At 36.0% G+C, this 23,964-nt stretch overlaps 1 protein-coding gene across 8 annotated transcripts in view; it reads right to left on the reverse strand.

The window, feature by feature from the left end:
* Window positions 1–23,964, reverse strand: part of TBC1D32 (TBC1 domain family member 32) — a 318,311-nt gene that overhangs the window by 114,078 nt on the left and 180,269 nt on the right. For all 8 annotated transcript variants that reach the window (XM_064290365.1, XM_023539436.2, XM_064290356.1 and 5 more), the window contains 3 exons: window positions 14,686–14,808; window positions 12,749–12,857; window positions 11,834–11,927 (listed from right to left, as the gene is read on the reverse strand). In XM_064290365.1, coding sequence (XP_064146435.1) covers window positions 11,834–11,927; window positions 12,749–12,857; window positions 14,686–14,808 — 326 coding nt within the window. The remainder of the gene's footprint in view (window positions 1–11,833; window positions 11,928–12,748; window positions 12,858–14,685; window positions 14,809–23,964) is intronic.

Below are 23,964 nucleotides of genomic sequence, written 5' to 3' on the forward strand. Positions count from 1 at the left end.
GGTGCCTGGTATCCCTTCTTTCCCTCCAACTTCACCCATTTTTAATGGAATTGTCTAGCTTGGGTCTGTTCCACCATTATATTTTTGAAGCAGATAACTTGTATTCTAGATTTCGCAGATGAAAAAGACTTTTTGGATACTGGACTTGGAATTGATTTAAGACTTTTGCTATGATATGATGCGGTGAATGTGTTTTACATGTGGCAAGGACACAAATTTTGGGGGGCCAAAGGGTAGAATGTTACGGATTGAATTATATCCCCCAAAAATGTATCAACTTGGCTAGGCCATGATTCCCAGTATTGTGATTGTCCACCATTTTGTCATCTGATTTGATTTTCCCATATGTTGTAAATCCTACCTCCATGACGTTAATGAGGCAGGATTAGAGACAGTTATCCTAACGAGGTAGGACTAAATCTACAAGATTAGGTTGCACCTTCAGTGAATATCTTTTGAGATATAAAAGAGAAAAGCAAACAGAGAGACGGGGACCTCATTACCACCAAGCAAGAAGAGCCAGAAGTGCACATCCTTTGGACCCAGGGGCCCTGCACTGAGAAGTTCTGAGACCAGGGGAAGATTGATGACAAGGATCTTCTTCCAGAACCAACAGAGAGAAAGCCTTCCTCTAGAGCTGGCACTCTGAATTTGGACTTTTAGCCTCTTAAGCTGTGAGACAATAAACTTCTGTTTGTTAAAGCCATCCATTTGCAGTGTTTCTGTTATAGCAGCACTAGATAACTAAGATAAAGAACAAAAATCTATTTTAAACTAGTGCCTTACTATAACTAAGGAAATAACAAAACAGAAAATATCAAGTTTCATGTTTAAAATTTTACAATCATAGCTGAAAACATTCATATCTAAACTATGAAATTCTTTGTTATGGTGAGCAGTATAATCTTTTTGTATTTGGTGATACCGTATAATTTATTTCTCAAAATATTATTATATAAAAAGAAAGATTATATAGATTACATAGAAACATTATAGATTGCATAGAAAGATTTATAAAAAAAGAACTTCAAGTTTGGGAGAGGAAAAAAGTTCAACATAAATACAAAAGAAAATCTATTTATACAGAAAACTTTTAATGTCAATCAGTAATGTCAAGTGCCTTCCCTACACAGAATATCATAAGATACTACAAATGAAATAAAATAAACAGAAGACTTCATAAACTAATGACAGATTCCTAGTCTTAATTTAGACAGTCAACTTTCCTTTATCCTGAGGCTTATTTGTGGAATATTTGCATTCCGTTTGTGTTTCTGCTTACCTTCTGCTCTTCTTCCACGTTGGTAATAGTAATCATTTCAGTTTGCTACCGTTATAATAAACAATGGAAGACTTTAGAGTGGTGTCCAAGACATAAATGTGCAGAGAATATAGAGAAATTAGGCATCTTTCCATCTCTGTATTTCGGCATTCTTATGGGTCTTTCGGAGCCCTCGTGGCACAATGGTTAAGAGCTCAGCTGTTAACCAAAAAGGTCAGCAGTTTGAATCCACCAGCTGCTTTTTGGAAACCCTATGGGGCAGTTCTCCTCTGTCCTATGGGTCGCTATGAGTTGGAATGGACACGACGGCAATGGGTTTTTGGTCTATGAGTCTATTTTGTTGGAACAACTGTGGATTCTTAAGACATGACATCTATATTTTATATACATTATTCCTCATTTTGTATTTACCATACTATTTTTCCATTTGATAACCAGGCAGTTACTATGGGAGGAATCAGTGAATAGTTAAAAGTCAGCTTTCCCTTATCATTCTACTGCATCTAAACTAGCAGATGAGCTATTTCCCCTGGTTGTTATAGGTATCTTTGTTTCAATCTTTAGTACATGAAAGTAAAAAGTTTTACTATTCAAAAGAAATACTTATTCTGATTTTTAAACCAAGTATTTCAAAAGCTGCAGCTCAAGATTTACTACATAGGAAAGAAACCATAATCTCAGTCATACTACCAGTCTTCTCTGTTAACAGAATGATGTCAAATAAAAGTCAATTACCTTTATCTGCAGAAAATAAATCTTAATTCCAAGGTTAGAAACGATAAGGAAAGGAAAAAATGTCTGACTTGATATAAAGGCCTAGATAAGTATTTTATAAAAGAGCAAATTCATCTTTAAAAATATTTATAGACTGACTATATGTGCAAGACACAATATAAAAGACTTCTGAAATCAGAGCAAACAACAACATCCATCATCATGATGCATTACATTTTATACAGGACCATACTATTTTTCAAAGCACTTTCATACTCACGCCTATGTGATTCTATTTTTGGTTGATTGGAGGAGGGGTGGTAACCCTAAATTTTACATAATTTTTCATACTGCTAATGAAGGCAATCCAGTCTAGCCATTTGTTGATTGGGCAATTTTCATTCTTTTGTTAGAATACAGTTACCATTATAGCTCATCTCCTTTTCCCCTTTCCTCTCTTCAAAAGTTCATTTCTACATACCATTTAGGTAATATTCTAATTTTGAATTTATACTATTAAGAGTGTACAATGGATTGTCATCCATTTGCAAATTAAAAAGAAATGAAATGAAGATAACTCATCGAGGACATGGACGTGGACTTCTGGAAAAACAGAAAGTATTAATCGCCAAAGTGTTAGCAAGAACCAGTATCAGTGAATAACGAGTTACACTCAGGGAGAGTAAGAAAATTTATTAAACAAAATCAGCACAGATTAATGAAAGTTGTCTTGTTAAAATTAAGACTATTATTCCAGTAACATAATAACAGGCATTTGTACTTGAAAAGGGTAAATTTCAGTATATTTCAATGCAAATAGTTTAAAATAATATCGGCATGCCTTGATAATTGGAACAGAGGAGAGGCCATGCACTAGGATAAAAGCTGTTGATGTCCTAGACATATAAATATAAAGTAAATGAACTTTATTACTCATGCACTAAACATTGCATAACTTCAGAGACAGAGAACGTGGTCCTCTTGTTCTTCGGCTCCATTTCTAACTTAGAAACTTTATCCCATATTAGTTCTTTCCTCATTGACTAAAAATACATTGTAATAAGCATCTAATGGGTTCTGTAAACCATGGTGGTGTAGTAGTTAAGAGCTATGGCTGCTAACCAAAAGGTCAGCAGTTCGAATCCACCAGGCGCTCCTTGGAAACCCTATGGGGCAGTTCTATTCTGTCCTCTAGGGTTGCTATGAGTCAGAATAAACTCAATGGCAAGGGGTTTGGTTTTTTTTTTTTTTTTTTTGGTTTGGTTTGGGTTCTGTAAATAGTACTCTGTAACTACAAAATGTCCAAAATCAACTTTATATAAAATAATGTCTTCCAAAAAGACTTTCTCATACCCCAACATATTAATATATTAATATTGCCAATGGCTTCATCTTCACTTGTGCTGTTTTTATAAAGTATCATATCTCTGGAAATAATACAGAGTTAATATGGTGACTTAGATTCATGGTCCTTGCCTTAAGAACATAGTATGATCCTCACAGACATTTGATTAACACAGAGAACATGAAGATTCAAGACATATTTTCCAATGAATTCACTGAGAGCTGAAAGTTTATTAACCATTAAAAGTAAATTCTAACTAGAATTTGTTTCAATTTTGTATGACATCCTCCTTCCTTATAGCATTTAATTTATAGTAAGAAAAACTGTTTTGTGTTGAAGCAAATAAAAAGATTCTACAGAGGGTTATGTTTATATCTTACATATTATGAACTTTAAAATGCTCTGTTTTCTCAAATAAGATTAATGTCACCTAAAATATTGGCTGAGAATATCTGAACAGCCTGACTATAAAAATGTTAATATTACGTGGTGCATTCTAAGGCAGGGAATGATTACCAGCATGGAGTTTACTACTTTACAGGGCATTTGAAAGAGAACATTTTGCCAGGCAGAAAATCAATTTCCTATAAGTAGAAATGCAGTAGAGGAAGCAGTAAAGTAAGATATTGAAGCTATGAGAGACTAAATTTGAAGTAATCACAGAATAAAAGGCTACGCATTTTTTGGTTATTTTTTTCAATTCTGGAAAAATGGGGTGTAATGTTAACAGCGCACATCTTTTATGCACTATAAAAAATGTAAAGTATCACTTTGTAAATGATAAAATAACTATAATAAAGGTATCTACTTCATGAATGATATATATAGAAGTCTATCTAGCTCAAGGAACTTTACAAGTTCAAAGCTATTCATGCTACAGAAAATGAGTCAGATCAGAGGTTATTCCAGGGAACAAGTAAAATTTTCTAAATAAACATCTGATTAGTGTAGAAGGAATACTCAATGCCTTGGAGGAGAGTATGATGATGGGGAGAACAAGTAAAATTTTCTAAATAAACATCTGATTAGTGTAGAAGGAATACTTAGAAAGCCTTGGAGGAGAGTATGATGATGGGGAGAACAAAGGCAAAAGAAATAGCATATTAAGTCATCAATAAAGTTCACTCAATAAATATTTATGTACTGCCTACTACCAAAGACAGACAGCATCTTTGCCTCATGGATGTTAAATTTTACATTCTAACTTAGCAGACAGTGAACAAATAAATGTATAATCTCATTGTACAGATGCTCAAGATATAATAAGTGCTGTTAAAGAAATAAACAATGGACCTGAGAAAGATTAGCAGAGGAGGAAGTATATTTTAGATAAGGTTGAATAGCTTCTCTGAAGAAATGACATCTAAAAGATTAATAAGAAGGCACCCAAGGGAAGAGTAGGAATTAGTACTATGAGGAAACGGAATGAATAGTAAGAGCAAAGGCCCAGAGGCAGAAATTTAACAGAGTTTAAGAAGTGAAAGAAATTTGCAAATCATGTATTTGAGAAGAGACTTGATTCTAGAACACATAAAAAACTTTTATAACTCAACAATAAAAAGACACACAACTTAATTAAAACATGGGCAAAAGATCTGAATAGTCATTTTGACAATAACGATATACAGATGGCCAGTAAGCACATGAAAAGATGTTCAACCTCATTAATCATGAGGGAAACGCAAATCAAAATCACAGTGAGATACTACTGTGCACCCACTAGGATGGCTAGAATGAAAAGGTCGGAAAACAGGGATGTAGAGAAATCGGAACCCTCATACACGACTGTTGAGAAGGTAAAATGGTGAAGCTGCTCTGGAAAATAGTCTAGCAGTCCCTTAAATAATTAAACATAGAGTTATCATATGACCCAACAATTCCACTCCTAGGTATATACCCAAGATAAATAAAAACATATATTCACACAGAAATTGTACATTAATATTTATAGCTTTATTTATGTGTAAACACCCTAAATGCCCATCAATGGATAAATGGATAAACAGATTGTGGTCTATTCATACAATGGAATATCATTCTGCCGTAAAAAGGAATGAAGTGCTAATATATGCCACAACATGGACAAACCTTGAAAACCTTAAGTTAAGTGTAAAATGCCTGTCCCGAAATACTACATACTATGTGATTCCATTTATATGAAAGGTTAGAATAGGGAAATCTAGAAATACAGAAAGTAGATTAGTAATTGCTTAGGGCTAGGGGAAGTGGGAGGAATGGGGGGAGGGGTAAAAATTTAAGGGTACAGGTTTTCTTTATGAGGTGATGAAAATGTTCTAAAGTCGATTGTGGTGATGGTTACCATACCTGTGAATATACTAAAAACCACAGAACTGTACACTTCAAAGGGGCAAACTGGCATGGGAGATGTATCTCAGGAAAGCTGTTTAAAAAAAAAGAATACCTGTATGTTTGATGCAGAATATTTATGATAATTACTACAGAAAGACAAAGGACACAGAGAAAGTGAAGGGCAAGGGAGATGAGGAGAATGGTAAAGTCACAGATCCATTATACAGGTGGCTCACATTAGATATCACTCTCACCTACTTCCAAAAAAGACCCAAGGTTTCAGGAAGGGCCTCTGGAGGAATATATATATAAAAACTGACTACTAAAGCGTTAGTAGGATATGCTCAAATTTATTTCTATTGGGAGTTACTAATACACTTGAGGATTCCAGTCTGTAGCCCATTTGAATTTCTAAGATCAGAGTGGCCTGTCAGTGACCCTGTGACTCAGCGCCGTGCTTCTCCAACTCTGTACACAGCACCAGAAAGATACGAGCACTGACAAAAACAAACAAAAAAACATACTCTCCTCTTTGAAGGTACCAAGCCCAAACTGAGTGAATACAAATTCAGTTTTTTAATAAAGATACAAATTCCACAGCCCTGGCAGTGCACTGGTTAAGAGCTTGCAGCTAACCAAAAGACTGGCAGTTCGAATTCACCAGCAGCTCCTTGGAAAATATTCTACTCTGTCCCACATGGTCACTATGAATCAGAATCCCCTTGACAGCAATGGGTTTTAGGTATATAAGGATACAGTTTTTTCTAAATCAGCCTGAATAAACATTATAAAAGCAATAAATGAATATGAGATGCTAGAAAGGGAAAAAGAGCATATTTCTTACCTCATTGAGATATGTCTTTCTAATGCTTCCCATAACCAGAAGAAAATGATCTAATTGTGGTATGAAGTCACTATTAGCGTGGCCTGCAGCACACTTTTAAGACTTGAACTGGTTGCCTTGTAACCCTTTTTTATTTGATTGGGCCCCAAAGCTCTCCGTATCAACTTCTTTATAGTACCACTACCTGTTACATCTTACCGATACATTTTTTGCACAACTGAAGAGGAGGAATCCAGTCTCATAACTCTCCTCTCTAAATATCTGTTCCCAATATTTTTGAAAATTTTTTAAGTATTTTTACTACTAATAAACATAAACTGATAGGAAGTAGGCATAACACATGGGGGTAAAAGTACAAGGCCACATTAAGTTTCACAACTTATAAAATAAAATTAGGCCTGAACTTTTAATTTTTCCTTTATTCTCCTAACCCCTCGTTTTTCTTCTTTTATAAGGAAAGTATCCTATCCAATCGTTCAAGTCATCTTTAACACCAAGTATTGAAGTGCTGGATTTCCCTTTCTCCTTTGAAAAGAAGTCCCCATCCTAAACATTCCAAAATTAAACACCGAATGGACTGGCTTTACTTTTAACTCAGAAAAGCAAAAACAAACAGACTGCTATCTCATTATCTTCCTGTTCCATAAAGAAAAGGCATTATGAGTCAACCTCCAGTAGTTCATTTTAACAGCGCTTGACATGCTAATTGTTATTTGCCTTTGGTCAATGTACTCCTCTTTTTTCCCCATCTCCTTGCCTCTTCTTATCTTCTGCACAGGTAACAATATAAGTTACTATGCTAGTACACTTCTTCCTGAGTAGCTAAACTATTGGGTAAAATGAAAATGATATTTTGAATGGTGATTATTTCTACCACATAGAAAGAGAATTTTTTCATGTATATATGTGAGATGATACATATCTACACGTACAGTAGATAATTTGATCAATAGCTTTTAAAGGGTTGCTTACATTTTAATATGGTGACCCTAAAATATACACAAAGAAAAATAACTGAACAAGATGCTGTCTCAGATTCTTATTTACAGATGAAGATGAATCACCTAATAGCTAAAACTGATGCCAACGAACTAACACAAGGCAATTTAACAGATGAAGAGATGCTAACTGTAGCAAGGAGTGTAAATGTAGAAGTTAAGAGACAAATGAGGAGGCATGTCACCATGTGCACACAACTAAAGTGATTTCTTTCCACAACAATGAAATGATACCTCAAAATTTTGCAGTGTAAATGATGACTAAAATAACACCTATCAGAATCACTGAGTCATTATTTCTGAATTACAAAAACAGAAGTGAAAAGTATATGAATTCTTGCTGTTAAAATAACTATTTCTTAAAGTATTACCAGCTTAAGCATAGCATTTTTAACAGTGCAAAATTAATGTGTATTTTTTTTAACTAACCAGACGCATTACTTTTGATTTAGCTGTATATCTGTTAGAAACACATTTGGCTATAGTTTTCTATTTGAGTTCACAAAGATACCATCACTGTTTCTCGCAGGTACAAAGAGAAGTTAAACATCGTCCTGATTTCTCTCCCACTTCCGTCATCCTACTAAAAGTACAAACATAAGTAACAGAATAATGACATATCAGAATTCTGAATTGAATATATCTTTGTAAATCCCTTCCTGAAGCACCTCTTGGGCTATCCACTGCTGCCTACATCATTCTCTCCTCCTTAATGGGAATCATGTTAAAGTCAAGACCACTCTTACTAAAAGAAAGTATCAGATACTGTTGTTAAATTGGAAATAATGTCTTAATCAAATGCTTGTGTTTTAGGGACAAGCAAAAGTTAATAGAAGTCCACGTCTAACGTGTCAGGAGAAAATGGAATTAAATAAAGGAGCTTGAAATTGTACTAAACTCTCTATAAAAAAATTTTTTTTTCTCTATAACAGAGCATGTGTCACAATTGTGTGGGGCCATAGAAGAGTTTTAATCAGAGCAGTTATATGATTCAACCCATGTTTTAACAGCATCATTCTGGCTTCTGTGTTGAAAACAGACTGAACACAGGTTACTGCAATATATAAATGTATCAAAAAAAAGATAAGAGTGGCAACACACAAAGTGAAAGTGGCTTTATTTTGGATATGTTTAGTCAAGAGGATTTGCTTGCTGATTAGATGTAGAGTAAGAAAGAAAGAGGAGTCAAAGGATGCCTCTAGGTTTATGACCTAAAAAACTAGAAGTACAAAGTCTCCATTTCTAAAGTCATTAAGAACACAGGAGGAGCAAATATCGAGGGTGTATTAGAAGTTCATCTCAGACTTGTTAAGTTTGATATGCTTATTAACCTTCCTAAAAAAGATGTCAAGTAGCCAGTTGGATATATGAGCTCAGGATTCAGGGCAGAGATAAAGGCTAGAGATATAAATCTGAGAGCCATCAGTATATTGGATAGTATTTCAATCATAAGACTAGATGAAATACTCACGAGGGTAAGTATAAATAGGAAAAAAAAAAAAGAAAAGCTGATAACTGGGGCACGCCAAAGTTTAAAGGTTGGAGAGATGTAAAAAATCCAGCAAAGGTGACAAAGAATACTTGGCCAGAAACACAGGAAGAAACTCAGATAAGTATATTTTCTAGAAGCCAAGTAAAAAATATGTTTCAAAAAAGAGAGGGATCAATAGTGTCAAGTGATACTGATAGGTCTAGAAGGATGAGGACTGAGATGTGCCCAGTGGATGCAATGCTAGGGAATTCATTTAGTAGTATAGGGATGAAAGCTTGATTAGAGTGGGTTCAAGAATAAAGTTAGACCTATACCTCACACCATACACAAAAACTAACACAAAATGAATCAAAGATCTAAATGTATGACCTAAAATCATAAAACCCTTAGAAGAAAACACAGAGGTAATGCTTTGTGCCTTAGTCTTTAACAACAGATTCTTAGATATAATACTGAAAGCACAAGCAACAAAAGACAAAATAGATTAATGGTATCTCATCAAAGTTAAAAAAAAAAAAAAAAAAAAAACTTCTATACACCAAAGAACTTTATCAACAAAATGAAAAGACACCCCTCAGACTGGGAGTATATTCTGGGGAACCGTATATCCTATAAGAGTTTAATATTCAGAATATATAAAGAATACATACAAATAACATGAAAAAGACAACCCAATTAAAAAATGGGGAAACAATCCAAATAGACATTTCACCAAGGAGGATATACAAATGGCCAACAACATATGAAAAGATGATCAACATCACTAGCCATAAGGGAGATGCAAATCAAAACCACAATGAGATGCCACTTCACTTCCATTAGGATGGCTACGATTTAAAAAATAAAAAAATAACAATTGTTGGTGAGGATATGGAGAAAATGAAACTGTCACCCATTGCTGGTGATAGTGCAAAATGGCATAGCTATTGTACAAAAGAGTTCGGTGATTCCTCAAAAAGTTTAACATAAAACTACCACATGACCCAGAAATTCCCCTCTTAGGTATACACCCAAGAGGCTTGAAAGGAGCGACACATGTATACCAATGCTCATTGCAGCATTATTTACAATAGCCAAAAGGTGGAAAGAACCAAAATACCCATCAAGAGATGAATGGATAAACAAAATGCGGTATATACATATAATGGGATATTACTCTGCCATAAAGAGAAATGAAGTCCTGATGCATGCCACAACATGGATGAACCTTGAAAATATTATGCTGAGTGAAATAAGTCAATCACCAAACGACAAATATTACATGATCTCACTAATATGAAGTACCTAGAAAAGGCAAATATAAAGAGATCAGAATTTAATAATTGCTACCTGGGAAAAGAGGAAGGGAAATGAGGGGAATTACTGTTTAGGAAGCATTGAGTTTTTATTTATGGGGATGGAAAACATGGCAAAGGATATTGGTGATGGTTACACAACATGATGTATATAACTGGTGCCATTGAATGAGAAATGGCACCATGTTGAACTGGAGAACACATTCTCTATATTTATACAATTAAAAACAAGATTTTAGAAAAAAAGAGAGAGAAAGGGAGGAAAGAAACTAGAATACTAAGTATAGACAACTCCTTCAAGGAATTATGTAGTAAACAAAATGAGAGAAATGGAATTATAGGGTGTACATGGCTTACGTGTTCAGTCTTATCTCCTATCACTCTTGCCCTCATACTCAAAATCCCAGTCATCTTTGAACTGCTCTCAGTTCCCTGAATATCACTTGCTCCTTCCAGTCCCTCTGCTATTTCCCTTTACCAAAAATGCCCTTCTCTTGGCCAGAAGATAGACATTCATACCTCATGCCTTACTTCAGACATAATTTAATTTATAAGGGTGCTCTGCTTACATGCTATCATAGCAGACTACATATTAGTCCATTAAATCATACTAGTACACAAGTATCTAATTCTTTAAAAGTCTGTGACCTCTACAAAGTTGGGCACCATAGTTTTCATTATATTTGACCCAATGGTAGTGATATTCTGCATATTTCTATTGCCACCTCACACCATGGATTAGCAGTGCCCTCTTTACTACTGGAGGCAGAGTCATCAGTGCCTTTAAGACCAGTTAGACTTAAGAACCAATTCAGAAAACTCATTCTTATGATTTTGTTCCTCTAGAGCCACTCTCAGTTCCAAATGTCTTAGGCTGGGTTCTCTAGAGGAGCTAAACCAGTGAAGTGTATACACCCACACTCACACACACGCACACACATATACATATACATACAGAGAAAGAAAGAGACATTTATTTCAATGGAGAGTATGATGGTTAATGTACATACAGTGTGCATGTACACACACACACGCTTGTGTGTGTGTATATATATATAGAGAGAGAGAGACAAAGAGACATTTATTTCAAGGAAAATGGCTGACACAGTTGTGGAGGCTATCAAGTCCCAAATCCATGTGTCAGGCATCAGGGTGGAGGCTTTTCCAGACTCATGTGGTTGCGGAGGCTAACAAACCCAAAATCTGCAGGTCTGGGGGTAGTCTGCTTGCTCACATCCCAAGAACTGAAAGTCAGAGGTTGACAAGTCAGATGCAAGATTGAGAGAGAGCAAGCTTTGTCAAAACACCCAAATATACATACATATTGGATGCAGGCCACACCACCAAGGAAACTCCCATTTCATTTGATTGGCTGCTCACATCAGCTTGCAAAATGATGATTACATAATATCTGCCAAACCACTGGAAATAATGGCCTAGTCAAGTTGACACATAACATTAACCATCATGCTCTTCCTTCAAAATATTTCACCTTTTTATAAATTATGACAAAGATATTAAAAAGAATATGATATATAACAGTAAATTTTTACCATGCTTTGTATCAACATTTCTTGTAACTTCTGAAAGATAGCAGTTTGGCAAAGGATATGATGAAAACATTGGCCAAGGATATGGATCATCACCCTGAACACAAAGTGAAACAGGTGTCTTTAGGATGTTGTTTAAAATATTATTGAGTTTTAAAAGTTTCTGAAATATTATGAATGTAAAGTACCTTTTTCTCTGATAACTTTTAGAGTAGCTTCCCACCTAACCAAAAGCTATTTGATATTGCAATTCATTATTTTAGTGGCAAATAATTAAAATGAAGCATAACAGAAACAACACTGAAGCTAGACATCTGGTAACTTGTCCTAGCAACTAGGACTCACGATGATAGTTTTACATATTTTTTTATTTAAGGAAAATTATAGCCTTCAAAACAAACCCTGCAATTGTGATTTTGTTCGCCAAACTGTGTCTCTTGTGCTGTCAATCATTTCTATCTCATCCTTCCCAGAGTGACAGGCAAAGCAAGAATGTACTCAACAACAACAAATCTTGAAAAAACCAAACTCTGTGAATATTGATGGAAATAGAGGTACTACATACTGTCAAAGAAATACAAAAAGAATATAGTCACCTAATAAAAGTTACAAATCATAAAAGAGAAAGACATTGAAAGCAAAAAAAAAAAAAAAAATCAAAGACACGTAGGAAAAATGACAACTTTTTAAACAAAATACCATACTCTACTACAGAAGCAGCACTTATGATACCTGGACATCAAGAATACTGTTTTAGTTTTAAGATATTCACATGCATTCTAAAGTTTTCAAGTAGCAGAAGTTCAACTCTTTGATGCAGATATTTCAAAGTCAATGCTGTTAAGTGTCACTAGAGTTGACTACCTTGCTTCAAAATATGTCAGGAAAATATTCCCCCCTCGTCTCCATCCCACTCACCTTCTCCAGTACCCTTGGAGGCAAAATCCGCTCTAATGGCCCACCAATAAGATTTATCCTAACAAGAACATGATTTCTCTCCACTGATAAACCATCAATTATGAAGTCTCTGAAATACAAACGTAACAGTTTTATTATCACCTATTTTTATAATCAAGTAACTGGACTGTAAATAAAAATAAGGCAGAAATATACCCACAGAAGTATGAAAAACAGATTATCATCAAAAACAAAGTAACACTTAAAAAACACAAAGCCTTGAATTCACTTTTTATCTTATCATTTTCTTTGCCAGAAAGTAAACAATTGATGGGGATAAAATCTATATAATTTAATTAATAAAAGACTACTTTATTGACAAATGTTACTGCATTTAAAGAAGAAATAAGACATGCATTACAGTTTTTCTACAGTGACTTTAACAATCAAGTTTCAGTCAAGGGTCTCAAATGCTAGACTCAGTACCTTAAGGTCAAAATCAAAATGTTTTTTGAACAATCTCCACACTTCTTACAGTGACTAAAACTTTCCTTCTACATCAAACCTAGAATATCCAGCAAGTGTTATGTCTGGTCTTCTAAGTTTTCAAGGTTTGGCTAGGATGGAGGCACACATTTTTTTTTTCTTTAATTACAGACACTAAATCACTGCCAGCTTATAATAACTACTCAATAAATGTCAGCCAAATTGAGGTAATGGTAGGTGTGATTTATTAACACGAAAAATTATCAAGATAATACCATAACATCATTTGGCCAATAAACGGAATTTATGACTACGAACTAACATAACTAAGAGAATGAAGTAAAGAGTGTCTTCACAATGGACACAAAATCAAACATTTTGTTCAATGATCTGAACTCGACAGCACTGGGTTTTGGGTAACCTGAATTTAAACATCATACAATTTCATGGAACTGTAAGTAAAGTTAGGGCTTAACTTAAAAGAAAAAAAAAAAATCCAAATAAAACAAAATCAACAATGTGGCAACCCTTCTTTGAACTCTGTAAGCCCTCTTCAAAATCATTTAACTTTCTGCGGTGTTTATTCTTTAACTGCTTTTTACTCTTTCTATTTAAATCTACTGAATTTAGATACTGGAAAAGCATTTTAAAAACTATACCAAAAATCACTTCCTTAAAAAAGCACATGTAACAGATTACTTTTGTATGGCCTTTCTCAACGTGGTCTTGTAACTTCCACCCAGGTGATTGGGCAAGACTGTGCAGATAGGGTAACTGTAGTCCACCAAAGGGACAGGTGGGTTTTGACCCACTGGGCTTGAAATGCACCACCCGAGGCAGGAGAAAGAAATGTTCACCACTACCAAGGAAGAACATGCAGGAGCCAGCAAGTACTTTGGATCTGTGATGCCTGTGCTGAGAAACTCCTGGAAGCAGGAGACTGAGAGAGAGCAAGCTGTAATTCTGAAGACAGTGAGAAGCAGTGGCAAGCAGCAGAAGACTGCAGTGGGCTTCTGCACTCAGGGAGCGAGAAAGCTGGCTGCCTTTAGGCAGAGGCGTAGGGCCAAGAAGAGGCATGCCTGTGAGCACAGCTGGGAGGAGGTTGTTCCAATATAAGAACTGTATCCTTGAGTGTTCATGAGCCTGAATTGTAATTGTTATTTCTCTAATAAACCCTATAATTGTGAGTATGGTCTGTGAGCTCTGTATGGCCACTGCAGTGAATTACCGAATACAGCAGAGAAGTAGAGAGTGCTATGGGAGGGACGGTTGGTGTTAGAGTTGGTAAAGATGGTGAAGAAAGGACACCTATCTGACCTCCACCTCATAGGAATCAGCCTTGGGCTAATCTTGATTCTTCTTCTCCCTTGTGAAGTTAGAGGTCAGACTGCACCCCTAAGATGTTTTTTACAGTATGCGTAAAAAAAACTATTGTTTTTATTATTGTGTCTTAATGGCTCATTTTTTTTTACCTGCAGTTCTCAGAGGTCTCTAAGGTATTTTCTTCTTGAGCATTTAGTAACATTTCAGATACTTGATATTGAGCCTCTAGTAGGAGAAGAGTGTCCAGGTTACAACATATCACACTTAATAACCTACATAAGGAGGAAAAATAAAAGGTTTTATAAAATATGTTCTAAAAATTTAGAAACTTTCTTGATGTTTCAAAGTAATGCCTATACATTGAAACACAAATTTGATAAGAAAGAACACTCAGCTTTTTGCATATACACACATACGCATATATATAGTTGCAAAAACCTAAATAACACATTTGCCAATTCAACATTTTTCAAGTGTATGATTTAGTGATATCAATTACGTTAATGTGCGACTATCACCAATAATCGTTGCCAAATGTTCTACCACCATAAACAGAAACTCACTGCTTCCTAAACAATGACTCCTCTTTTCCCCCTCAGATATATTTTTAATCATTTTAAATAGTAATTTATTATTCAAAAGTTGTTCTTATTGAAGTATTATTTAAAAGACGATGGGTAATTCCTAACCTAGTTTTTAAAAATTTATCAAAATCTAAAGTAGAAATGAATAGTAAATTTTCTTCCCAACTTCTACTTAATTAATTTAAATATTCATCAGGGATATTAACAAACCCAAATAAGCTGCAAATTGATATAACTTTTGATTCAGTAATTATCATTTCCTACCAATCCTGGAAATGATCACTCAGTGAATCTATAGCAAACTTTTTAATTGCCTGATCAAGCTGAAAACACCTAAACACACTGATATATCTTAAAATCACTAAAAAAAGACAAGGAGAAATCTTTACATCATCTATTCTTCATGTATTCTTTCCAAGAAAATTAAACCTGAACTAATCAAACCTAGATATCTCGCTATCAACTTACAGGAAATACTGAGATCAGAGAAACATGTTAAAAGATACCATGAGGTGAAGAGTGAGCTTCTTCGCTGAAGTAGACACATGAGACTATGTGGGCAGCACTTGTCCGGAGGCGAGATTAGAAGGCAGAGAGGGACAGGAGCTGGTTGAATGGACACGGGGAATACAGGGTAGAGAGGAGGAGTGTGCCGTCTCATTAAGGGGAGAGCAGCTAGGAGTACATAGCAAGGTGTGTATACGTTTTTGTATGAGAGACTGACTTGGTTTGTAAACTTTCACTTAAAGGACAATAAAAAAAAAAAATTCCTCCCCCCCTCAAAAAACACACCATAAGGAGGAAACAGTCAAGCAAATCCAGAATGTGGAGAATCCTACATATTACCTATGTCATAGTTTACATTATTTCTTTAGCAAAAACCAAAACAGTATGTATATATATATATATATACACACACACACACACACCCACACACATATAATATATATATACATACAGCAATAAACAAGAGGGGGAGTGGACATGTATAAATTGAAAGAACTATCAAGCAAATGTAATATGAAGACTTTTATTTCAATCTTAATTCTAACACACAAGCTGTAAAAGGGCACACTGAATCACTCAAGAAAATACGAGACAGGTATTAGATGAGATCAAGGAAATATTTCTAAATTTGTTAAAGGTAATAATGGCACTGTGGTAATTTTTTTAAGTCCTTATCTGTTAGAAATACATACTGAATTGTTAATAGGTAAAATGGCATTATATCAGAAATTTTTTTTAAAGTACTTCAGGAAAAAGTGTGAGTGGGGGAGATGAAACAAAATTGGCAAAATATTAATAACCGACAAGTGATGAGTACATGGAGGTTCATTATACTATTCTCTCTACTTCTTAAAATATGTTTAAAAATTCTGTGATAAAAAAGTTTTTAAAAAAGATAACGTGATGATGATACTAGGTGGCTATAGCAGACTGAGTGGTCAGGGAAGTCACTCTGAGAGGTGGCACTTGAGGAAACAGGAGATCCAGGAAGGAATCAGCTCTGCAATCACGCATCTACTGACTTATCTTACAGATAAACTCAAACATGAGCACCGTGGCTTACAAACAAGGATATTTATCTCAGATGTGTCTATAATAGGAAAATATGGGAAATAAATGGCCACCCAGAGCAAAATTTGTAAAAGTTTGGGCTACATTTTTACAGTTATATACAATGTAGATATTGCAAAGAACACAGAAGATGTATATGCTCTGATAAAGAACTATTTCCAAGAGACATTATTTAAAAACAGAGATGTACAAAGACACTGTATATCATATTCACATTTTCATAAAAATGGAAAAATATTTAAATGTACATACACACACACACACAAACACATTATATGTCCATCTCTCAAAAGACCAAAAGAGGTCAGAATGTTTATCTTTGCAGGGGATATTTAACAGATCAGAAGGAAACTTACTTTTCACTATAGAATGTTTTTATAATTTTTGAATTGTGGTGCAATTTTATGTATGACTTATTTAGAAATACACAAACAGAGAAAAAATTGTTTGGTGGAGGCCCTTAAAAGTTCAAATAGCAATTAAATGTCACTTCTCCACGATCTGATGAAAATAACTAAATATATATAAGAGAAAATCAATTTAAAATAATGTTCCAAACACAGTTTACGAATGTAAACTTTTTTTTTTTTTTGGATAGATAAAATGAACATGAGATGAAAATAAAAGACTACTTAGACTTCTAGTTTGAAGATACATAAGTTGGCATTTTTCCTTCCTCATTCTAGAAATAATCCAAAAGTACTGAGTAGGCAGGAAAATAGCACTCCATAGAAAATTTAAAACACAAAATGAGTTGAATGGCAGTCAAAGACAGTAAAAATAGAGGAGATACTACTAAGAGGAGGAAAAGATATTGAGAAATAATGTCATGACTTCATGATAAGGAAAAAAAAGGCAATATAAATTTCTGAAAAACAAGTAGCACAACCTGAGATTCGAAATCCAATCCTCTGTTTGCAACAGTAGATTAGTACACAGGACAGTATCAGGAAGTTCCCTGGCCCCAGTATGTTTCCAAGAAGTAGAAAAAAATTAGGTACAATAAGAAATCACAGATAACTTTTTTTTTTTTTAGTTTCTCATACAAAAATTTATACACGCATTGTTATGTGACCCTAGTTGCTCTCTCTATAATGTGACAGCACACTCCTCCTTTCCACCGTGGATTTCCTGTGTCCATTCAACCAGCTCCTGTCCTTTTCTGCCTTCTCATCTCACCTCCTGACAGGGGCTGCCCATTTAGTCTCATGTATTTACTTAATTTAAGAAGCACATTCTTCATGAGTATCATTTTATGTCTTAGTCCAGTCTAATCTTTGTCTGAAGAGTTGCCTTTGGGAATGGTTTTAGTTCTGAGTTAACAGAGAGTCCAGGGGCCATGTCTTCCAGGGTTCCCCCAGTCTCATTCAGACCGTTAAGTCTGGTCTTTTTATTAGAATTTGAGTTCTGCACCCGCATTTCCCCTGCTCCATCACGGACTCTCTGTTGTATGCCCTGTCAGGGCAGTCGCTGGTGGTGGCCAGGCAGCACCTAGTTCTTCTGGTCTCAGTATTCTGCCCTTTTCTATGCTCTGAAATAGCTTTAGTAGTAGCGGTGTTAATTCTTCTCTGAAAGTTTGGTGGAACTCTGCAGTGAAGCCCTCCGGACCAGGGCTTTTTTGTTGTTGGGAGTTTTTTGATTACTTTTTCAATCTCTTCTTTTGTTATGGGTCTACTTAGTTGTTCTACCCCTATTTCTGTTAGTTTAGGCAGGTAGTATGTTTCTAGAAATTCATCTATTTCTTCTAGGTTTTCAAATTTGTTAGAGTATAATTTTTCATAGTAATCTTATATGATTCTTTTAACTTCAGAAGGGTCTGTTGTAATATTGCCCATCTCATCACTTATTCAGGTCATTTGCTTCCTCTTCTGTTTTTCTTTTGTCAGTTTGGCCAATGGTTTATCAATTTTGTTGATTTTTACAAAGAACCAGCTTTTTGTCTTCTTAATTCTTTCAATTGTTTTTCTGTTTTCTATTTCATTTAATTCTGCTCTAGTTTTTACTATTTGCTTTCTTCTGGTGCCTGAAGGTCTCTTTTGTTGCCCTCTTTCTATCTGTTCAAGTTGTAGGGAGAATTCTTTGATTTTTGCCCTTCTTTTTGTATGTGTGCATTTATTGATATAAACTGACCTCTGAGCACTGCTTTCACTCAATCCCAAAATGGTTCTGATAGGAAGTGTTTTCATTCTCATTGGATTCTACAAATTTCTTTATTCCATCCTTAATGTCTTCTACAATCCAGTCTTTTTTGAGCAGAGTATTGTTCAGTTTCCAAGTGTTTGATGTCTTTTCCCTGCTTTTTCTGTTTTTGATGTCTACTTTTATGGCTTTATGGTCAGAGAAGATGCTTTGTAATATTTCAATGTTTTGGATTCTGCTAAGGCTTGATTTATGACCTAATATATGGTCTATTCCAGAGAATGTTCCATGTGCACTAGAAAAGAAAGTATACTTGGCTGCTATTGGGTGGAGTGTTCTGTATATGTCTATGAGGTCAAGTTGGTTGATTGTGGCATTTAGATCTTCCGTGTCTTTATTGAGCTTCTTTCTGGATGTCCTGTCCTTCACCGAAAGTAGTGTGCTGAAATCTCCTACTATTATTGTGGAGCTGTCTATCTCACTTCTCAATGCTGACAGAATTTATTTTATGTATCTTGCAGCCCTGTCATTGGGTGCATAAATATTTCATGTGGTTATATCCTCTTGGTATACTGCCCCTTTAATCAATATATAGTGTCCTCCCTTATCCTTTATGATAGATTTAACTGTAAAGTCTATTTTGTCAGAAATTAATATTGCCACTCCTGCTTTTTTGATTGTTGTTTGCTTCACATATTTTTTTCCATTCTTTGAGTCTTTGTTTGTGTCTCTAAACCTAAGGTGTGTCTCTTGTAGGCAGCATAGACTGATCATGTTTTTTAATCCATTCTGCCACTCTCTGTCTCTTTATTGGTGCATTTAGTCCATTCACATTCAGGGTATTTATGGATAGGTATGAATTTAGTGCTATCATTTTGATGTCTCTTTTTGTGTGTTGTTGACAGTTTCTTTTTCCCACTTAATTTTTTGTGCTGAGTAGTTTATCTTTATATATTGTCTTTCCTCATATTTGTTGTTGATTTTGCTTCTGCTGAGTATTTTTTTCTTGTATTTTATTTTGATGAGTAGGATAGTTTGTCTTCTTTATGGTTTCCTTAATATTTACCCCTATTTTTCTATGTTTAAACCTAACTTTTATTTCTTTGTATCACCTTCTCTTCCTCTCCATAGAAAGGGGGACTACATTTCTTAGTTTCCTTTTATTGTTTTAATGTTGTTTTCTTTTACATAATAACATAATAAATACATAATTGATTTATTTTTGTGATTTCCCTGTCTGGGTTGACATCTGATTGCTCTGTTCAGTGTTCTGGTTTTGGGTTGATACCTGATATTCTTGATTTTCTAACCAAAGAACTCCCTTTAGTATTTCTTGTAGTTTTGGTTTGGTTTTTACAAATCCCTAAACTTCTGTTTATCTGGAAATATCCTAATTTCATCTTCATATTTGAGAGACAATTTTGCTGGATATATGATTCTTGGCTGATAATTTTTTTTTTCCATGCATGCTTTATATAAGCCATCCCACTGCCTTCTTGCCTGCATGGTTTCTGCCAAGTACTCCTAGCTTATTCTTATCGACTCTCCTTTGTAGGTGACTTTTCGTTTATCCCTCACTGCTCTTAGAATTCTCTCTTTATCTTTGGTTTTGGCAAGTTCGATTACAATATGTCTTGGTGACTTTCTTTTAAAAACTACCTTATGTGGAGTTTGATGAGCATCATGGATAGATATCTTCACATCTTTCACCACATCAGAGAAGTTTTCTGCCAACAAATCTTCAACAAATCTCTCTGTATTTTCTGTTATACCTCCCTGTTATGCTACTCCAGTCACTCATAGGTTATTTCTCTTCATAGAGTCCCACATGGTTCCTAAGGTTTTTTTCATTTTTTTTTTAATTCTTTTATCTGATTTTTCTTCAAATACATTGGTGCCAAGTGCTTTATCTTCAGGTTCACAAATTCTGCCTTCCATTTGCTCAATTCTGCTCCTCTTTCTATTGAGTTGTCTAATTCTGTAATTTTATCGTTAATCTTCTGAATTTCTGATTGTGGTCTCTCTATGGATTCTTGCAACTTATTAAATTTTTCATTATGTTCTTAAATAATCTTTTTAATTTCTTCAACTGCTTTATCTGTTTGTTCCTTGGCTTGTTCTGCGTATTGCCCAATCTCCTTTCTGATCTCCTTCCTGATGTCTTTGAGAGTTCTGTATATTAATCTTTTGTATTCTGCATCTGGAAATCCTGGTGGCGTAGTGGTTAAGTGCTATGGCTGCAAACCCAAGGGTCGGCAGTTCAAATCCACCAGGCGCTCCTTGGAAACTCTAGGGGGCAGGTCTATTCTGTCCTATAGGGTCGCTATGAGTCGGAATTGACTCGATGGCACTGGGTGTGGTTTTTTTGGTTTGATTCTGCATCCGGTAATTCCAGGAAGCCACTTTCATCTAGAAGATCCCTTGATTCTTTGTTTTGAGAGCTTGTTGAGGCAATCACGGTCTGTTTCTTTATGTGACTTGATGTTAACTGTTGTCTCTGAGCCATCTATAAGTTATTATATTAGTTTTTTTTAATGTTTGCTTACTGTACCGTAGCTTCTTGCTTTGTTTCATTTTGATATGCCCAAATGGGTTGCTTGAGTGAGCTAGCTTGATTTTTTTCACCTTTGGAGCTATGACGTCCTGTCCCCAGATGGCTAGAGCTGTTATCAGGTATATCAGTCTAGGAGTCCATTCAATTTTCTTGTATGAATTCAGCTCAGGTGTCCAGGTAGACGATCATCAAGTATGTGGTACAGGCTCTGTCCTATAGTCTTAGAGGGGCAAGTGTGATTGGTGTAGGCACCGGTATCTGGCTGCAGAAGGGGGTCATGCTCTGAACAAGGCAGGAGGCTGAGACTCGTCCCCCAAGTGTCTCTGAGGAAAGCGTGTACCTCTTCCCTAGAACGTACAGGTAGGTGGGTTCTGCAGACTGACCATAGGCACCCAGTGTTTTCAGTTGTAAGGACTGGCAGGTACCAGTTATCCTTGTACTCCGGTCATGGGTGGCTGGGTGACCTGAATGGAGCCACCAGTCCTTAGGCCCCTGATGTGGGTAGGTGAGGAACCTGTTTAATAGGCAAAGCAGTGTCAAACATTGAACACCCACCTCTCCACCACACAGCTGAAACAGCTGGAGTCTGCCAACAAGGGCCTATTCTCCTGAAATAGGCCCACACAGGTCCATGCAGGGGGGAGGTACTCAAAGTCCACAGACCATTTATGTCTGGACAGGAGCTGCTTCTGTCCTGAGCTCCCCCGGTTAGTGGAGCTGGCAAATTATCTTTTCCCCCCGTTGCAAATTTACTCCTTCTCCAAGGCCAGGAGGATGGCTCTAGGTGCTCAACAGGGCCTATCGCAGGCCCAGGGAAATCAACAGCTGCTGAAGTGGCTTGGGGGCAGGGGGCATGGTAAAATATATGCAAGAACTTCGCTTTTGCCGAGAGCACCGTTCTCCTCTGGTTCCAGGGGTGTGAGTAGGCTGTGTGGCTGGCTGCATCTCCCTGAGGAAACTGTGGCCAAATGCTAGTACCAGCCCACCGCAGCTGCTCCTGGGAATGGTGCCTGAGGGCTCCCAACAATTCAGGTCTGGCAACTCCTTTCCGCTTCTGAACTGTCTCTTCTGCCCCCTGCTGCTCAGTTCATTTTCTAACTTTGCCTTTGTTGTTCAGGGCTCCTAGCTTGTCATAAATATACTGGTTTCACCTCTTTTTTGGGATCTTTGTTGCATGAGGTCTCGCCAGAAGCATCTGTCTATTCCACCATCTTGGCCCCACCTCTCTGATTTCTTGAAAAGAAAACTAAAATAATCTAACAGGATACACATTTAAAGATTTCATTCAAGAAATTCTTCCTAAGAGAAAAGAAGTCATAAATCTGAACATATAAAGTATATAACATGTCCCAGGATAAAGTGACCCAAAATCCATGACAAAGTTAAACCCATTGCCACTGAGTCGATTCCAACTCACAGTAATGAAACAGGACAAAGCAGAACTGCCCCATAGGGTTTCCAAGGAGCAGCTACTGGATTCAAACTGCCGACTTTCTGGTTAGCAGCCAAGCTTTTAACCACTGTGCCCACAGGGCTCCAAACCCAGAACAGAGCCTCCTAAAGTTACTGGAGTTAAAGAGAAAGGAAGAAACATTGGGGTATCCAGGCAAAAAGACTGGATCATTGAAAAAGTGAAAAAAAAAAAAAAATCAAGCTCTTCTCAGACTTCACCAGAGCAACAGTCAATGCCAGCAGAACAGTAGAACAATACTGGGAGGAAGTCTAAGATTATCAAATATTAAAACAGATTACAAAGCTATAATAATTTAAACAGTGTAATAATGACACATGAATAAACCAAATAAAGTCTGGACATAGACTCACAAACGTACAGGAATTTTAAATTATGTTAAGAGTAGAATGTATGTCTTGGTGTGTTGAATATGTTGTGTAAAAGAAAGAAGTCAAGGATGACTCCAGACATTTAGTTACAACAATTTTTATTATCCAGTTGTCATCAACCAACATATATAAGACTGCAACTTATGAAGCTTTTTTCCCCCAGTTGCCATCTAGTTGACTTCAACTTATGACAACCCCACATGTGTCATTATAGAACTGTGTTCCACAATATTTTCAATGGCTCATGTTTCAGTAGACTGCCAGGCCTTTCTTTCAAAGTGCCTCTTGTGGACTTGAACCACCAACCATTCAGTTAGCAGCCAAGCGTGTTTACCATGTGCAACATTAATGGCCTTTCTACCAACTTTGTTGTTGTCAGGTGCTATTGGGTTGATTCCCCGATGTACAACAGAACGAAACATTGCCTGGTCCTGTGCCATCCTAACAATCATTGCTATGCTTGAGCCCATTGTTGCAGCCACCTATGTCAATCCATCTCGTGGGAATGATGTCCTTCTCCAGGGACGGATCCCTCCTGACAACATGTCCAAAGTATATGAAACATAGCTTGCCATTCTTGCTTCTGAGGAGAATTTTGGCTGTACTTTTTCCAAGACAGATTTGTTCCTTCTTTTGACAGTCCATGGTATATTCAATACTTTTTTGCCAACACCACAATTCAAAGGTGTCAATTCTTCTTCAGTCTTCCTTATTCATTGTCCAGCTTTCAC

The sequence above is a fragment of the Loxodonta africana genome, chromosome 1, assembly GCF_030014295.1.
Source record: "Loxodonta africana isolate mLoxAfr1 chromosome 1, mLoxAfr1.hap2, whole genome shotgun sequence".
In the NCBI taxonomy this organism is placed as follows: domain Eukaryota; kingdom Metazoa; phylum Chordata; class Mammalia; order Proboscidea; family Elephantidae; genus Loxodonta; species Loxodonta africana.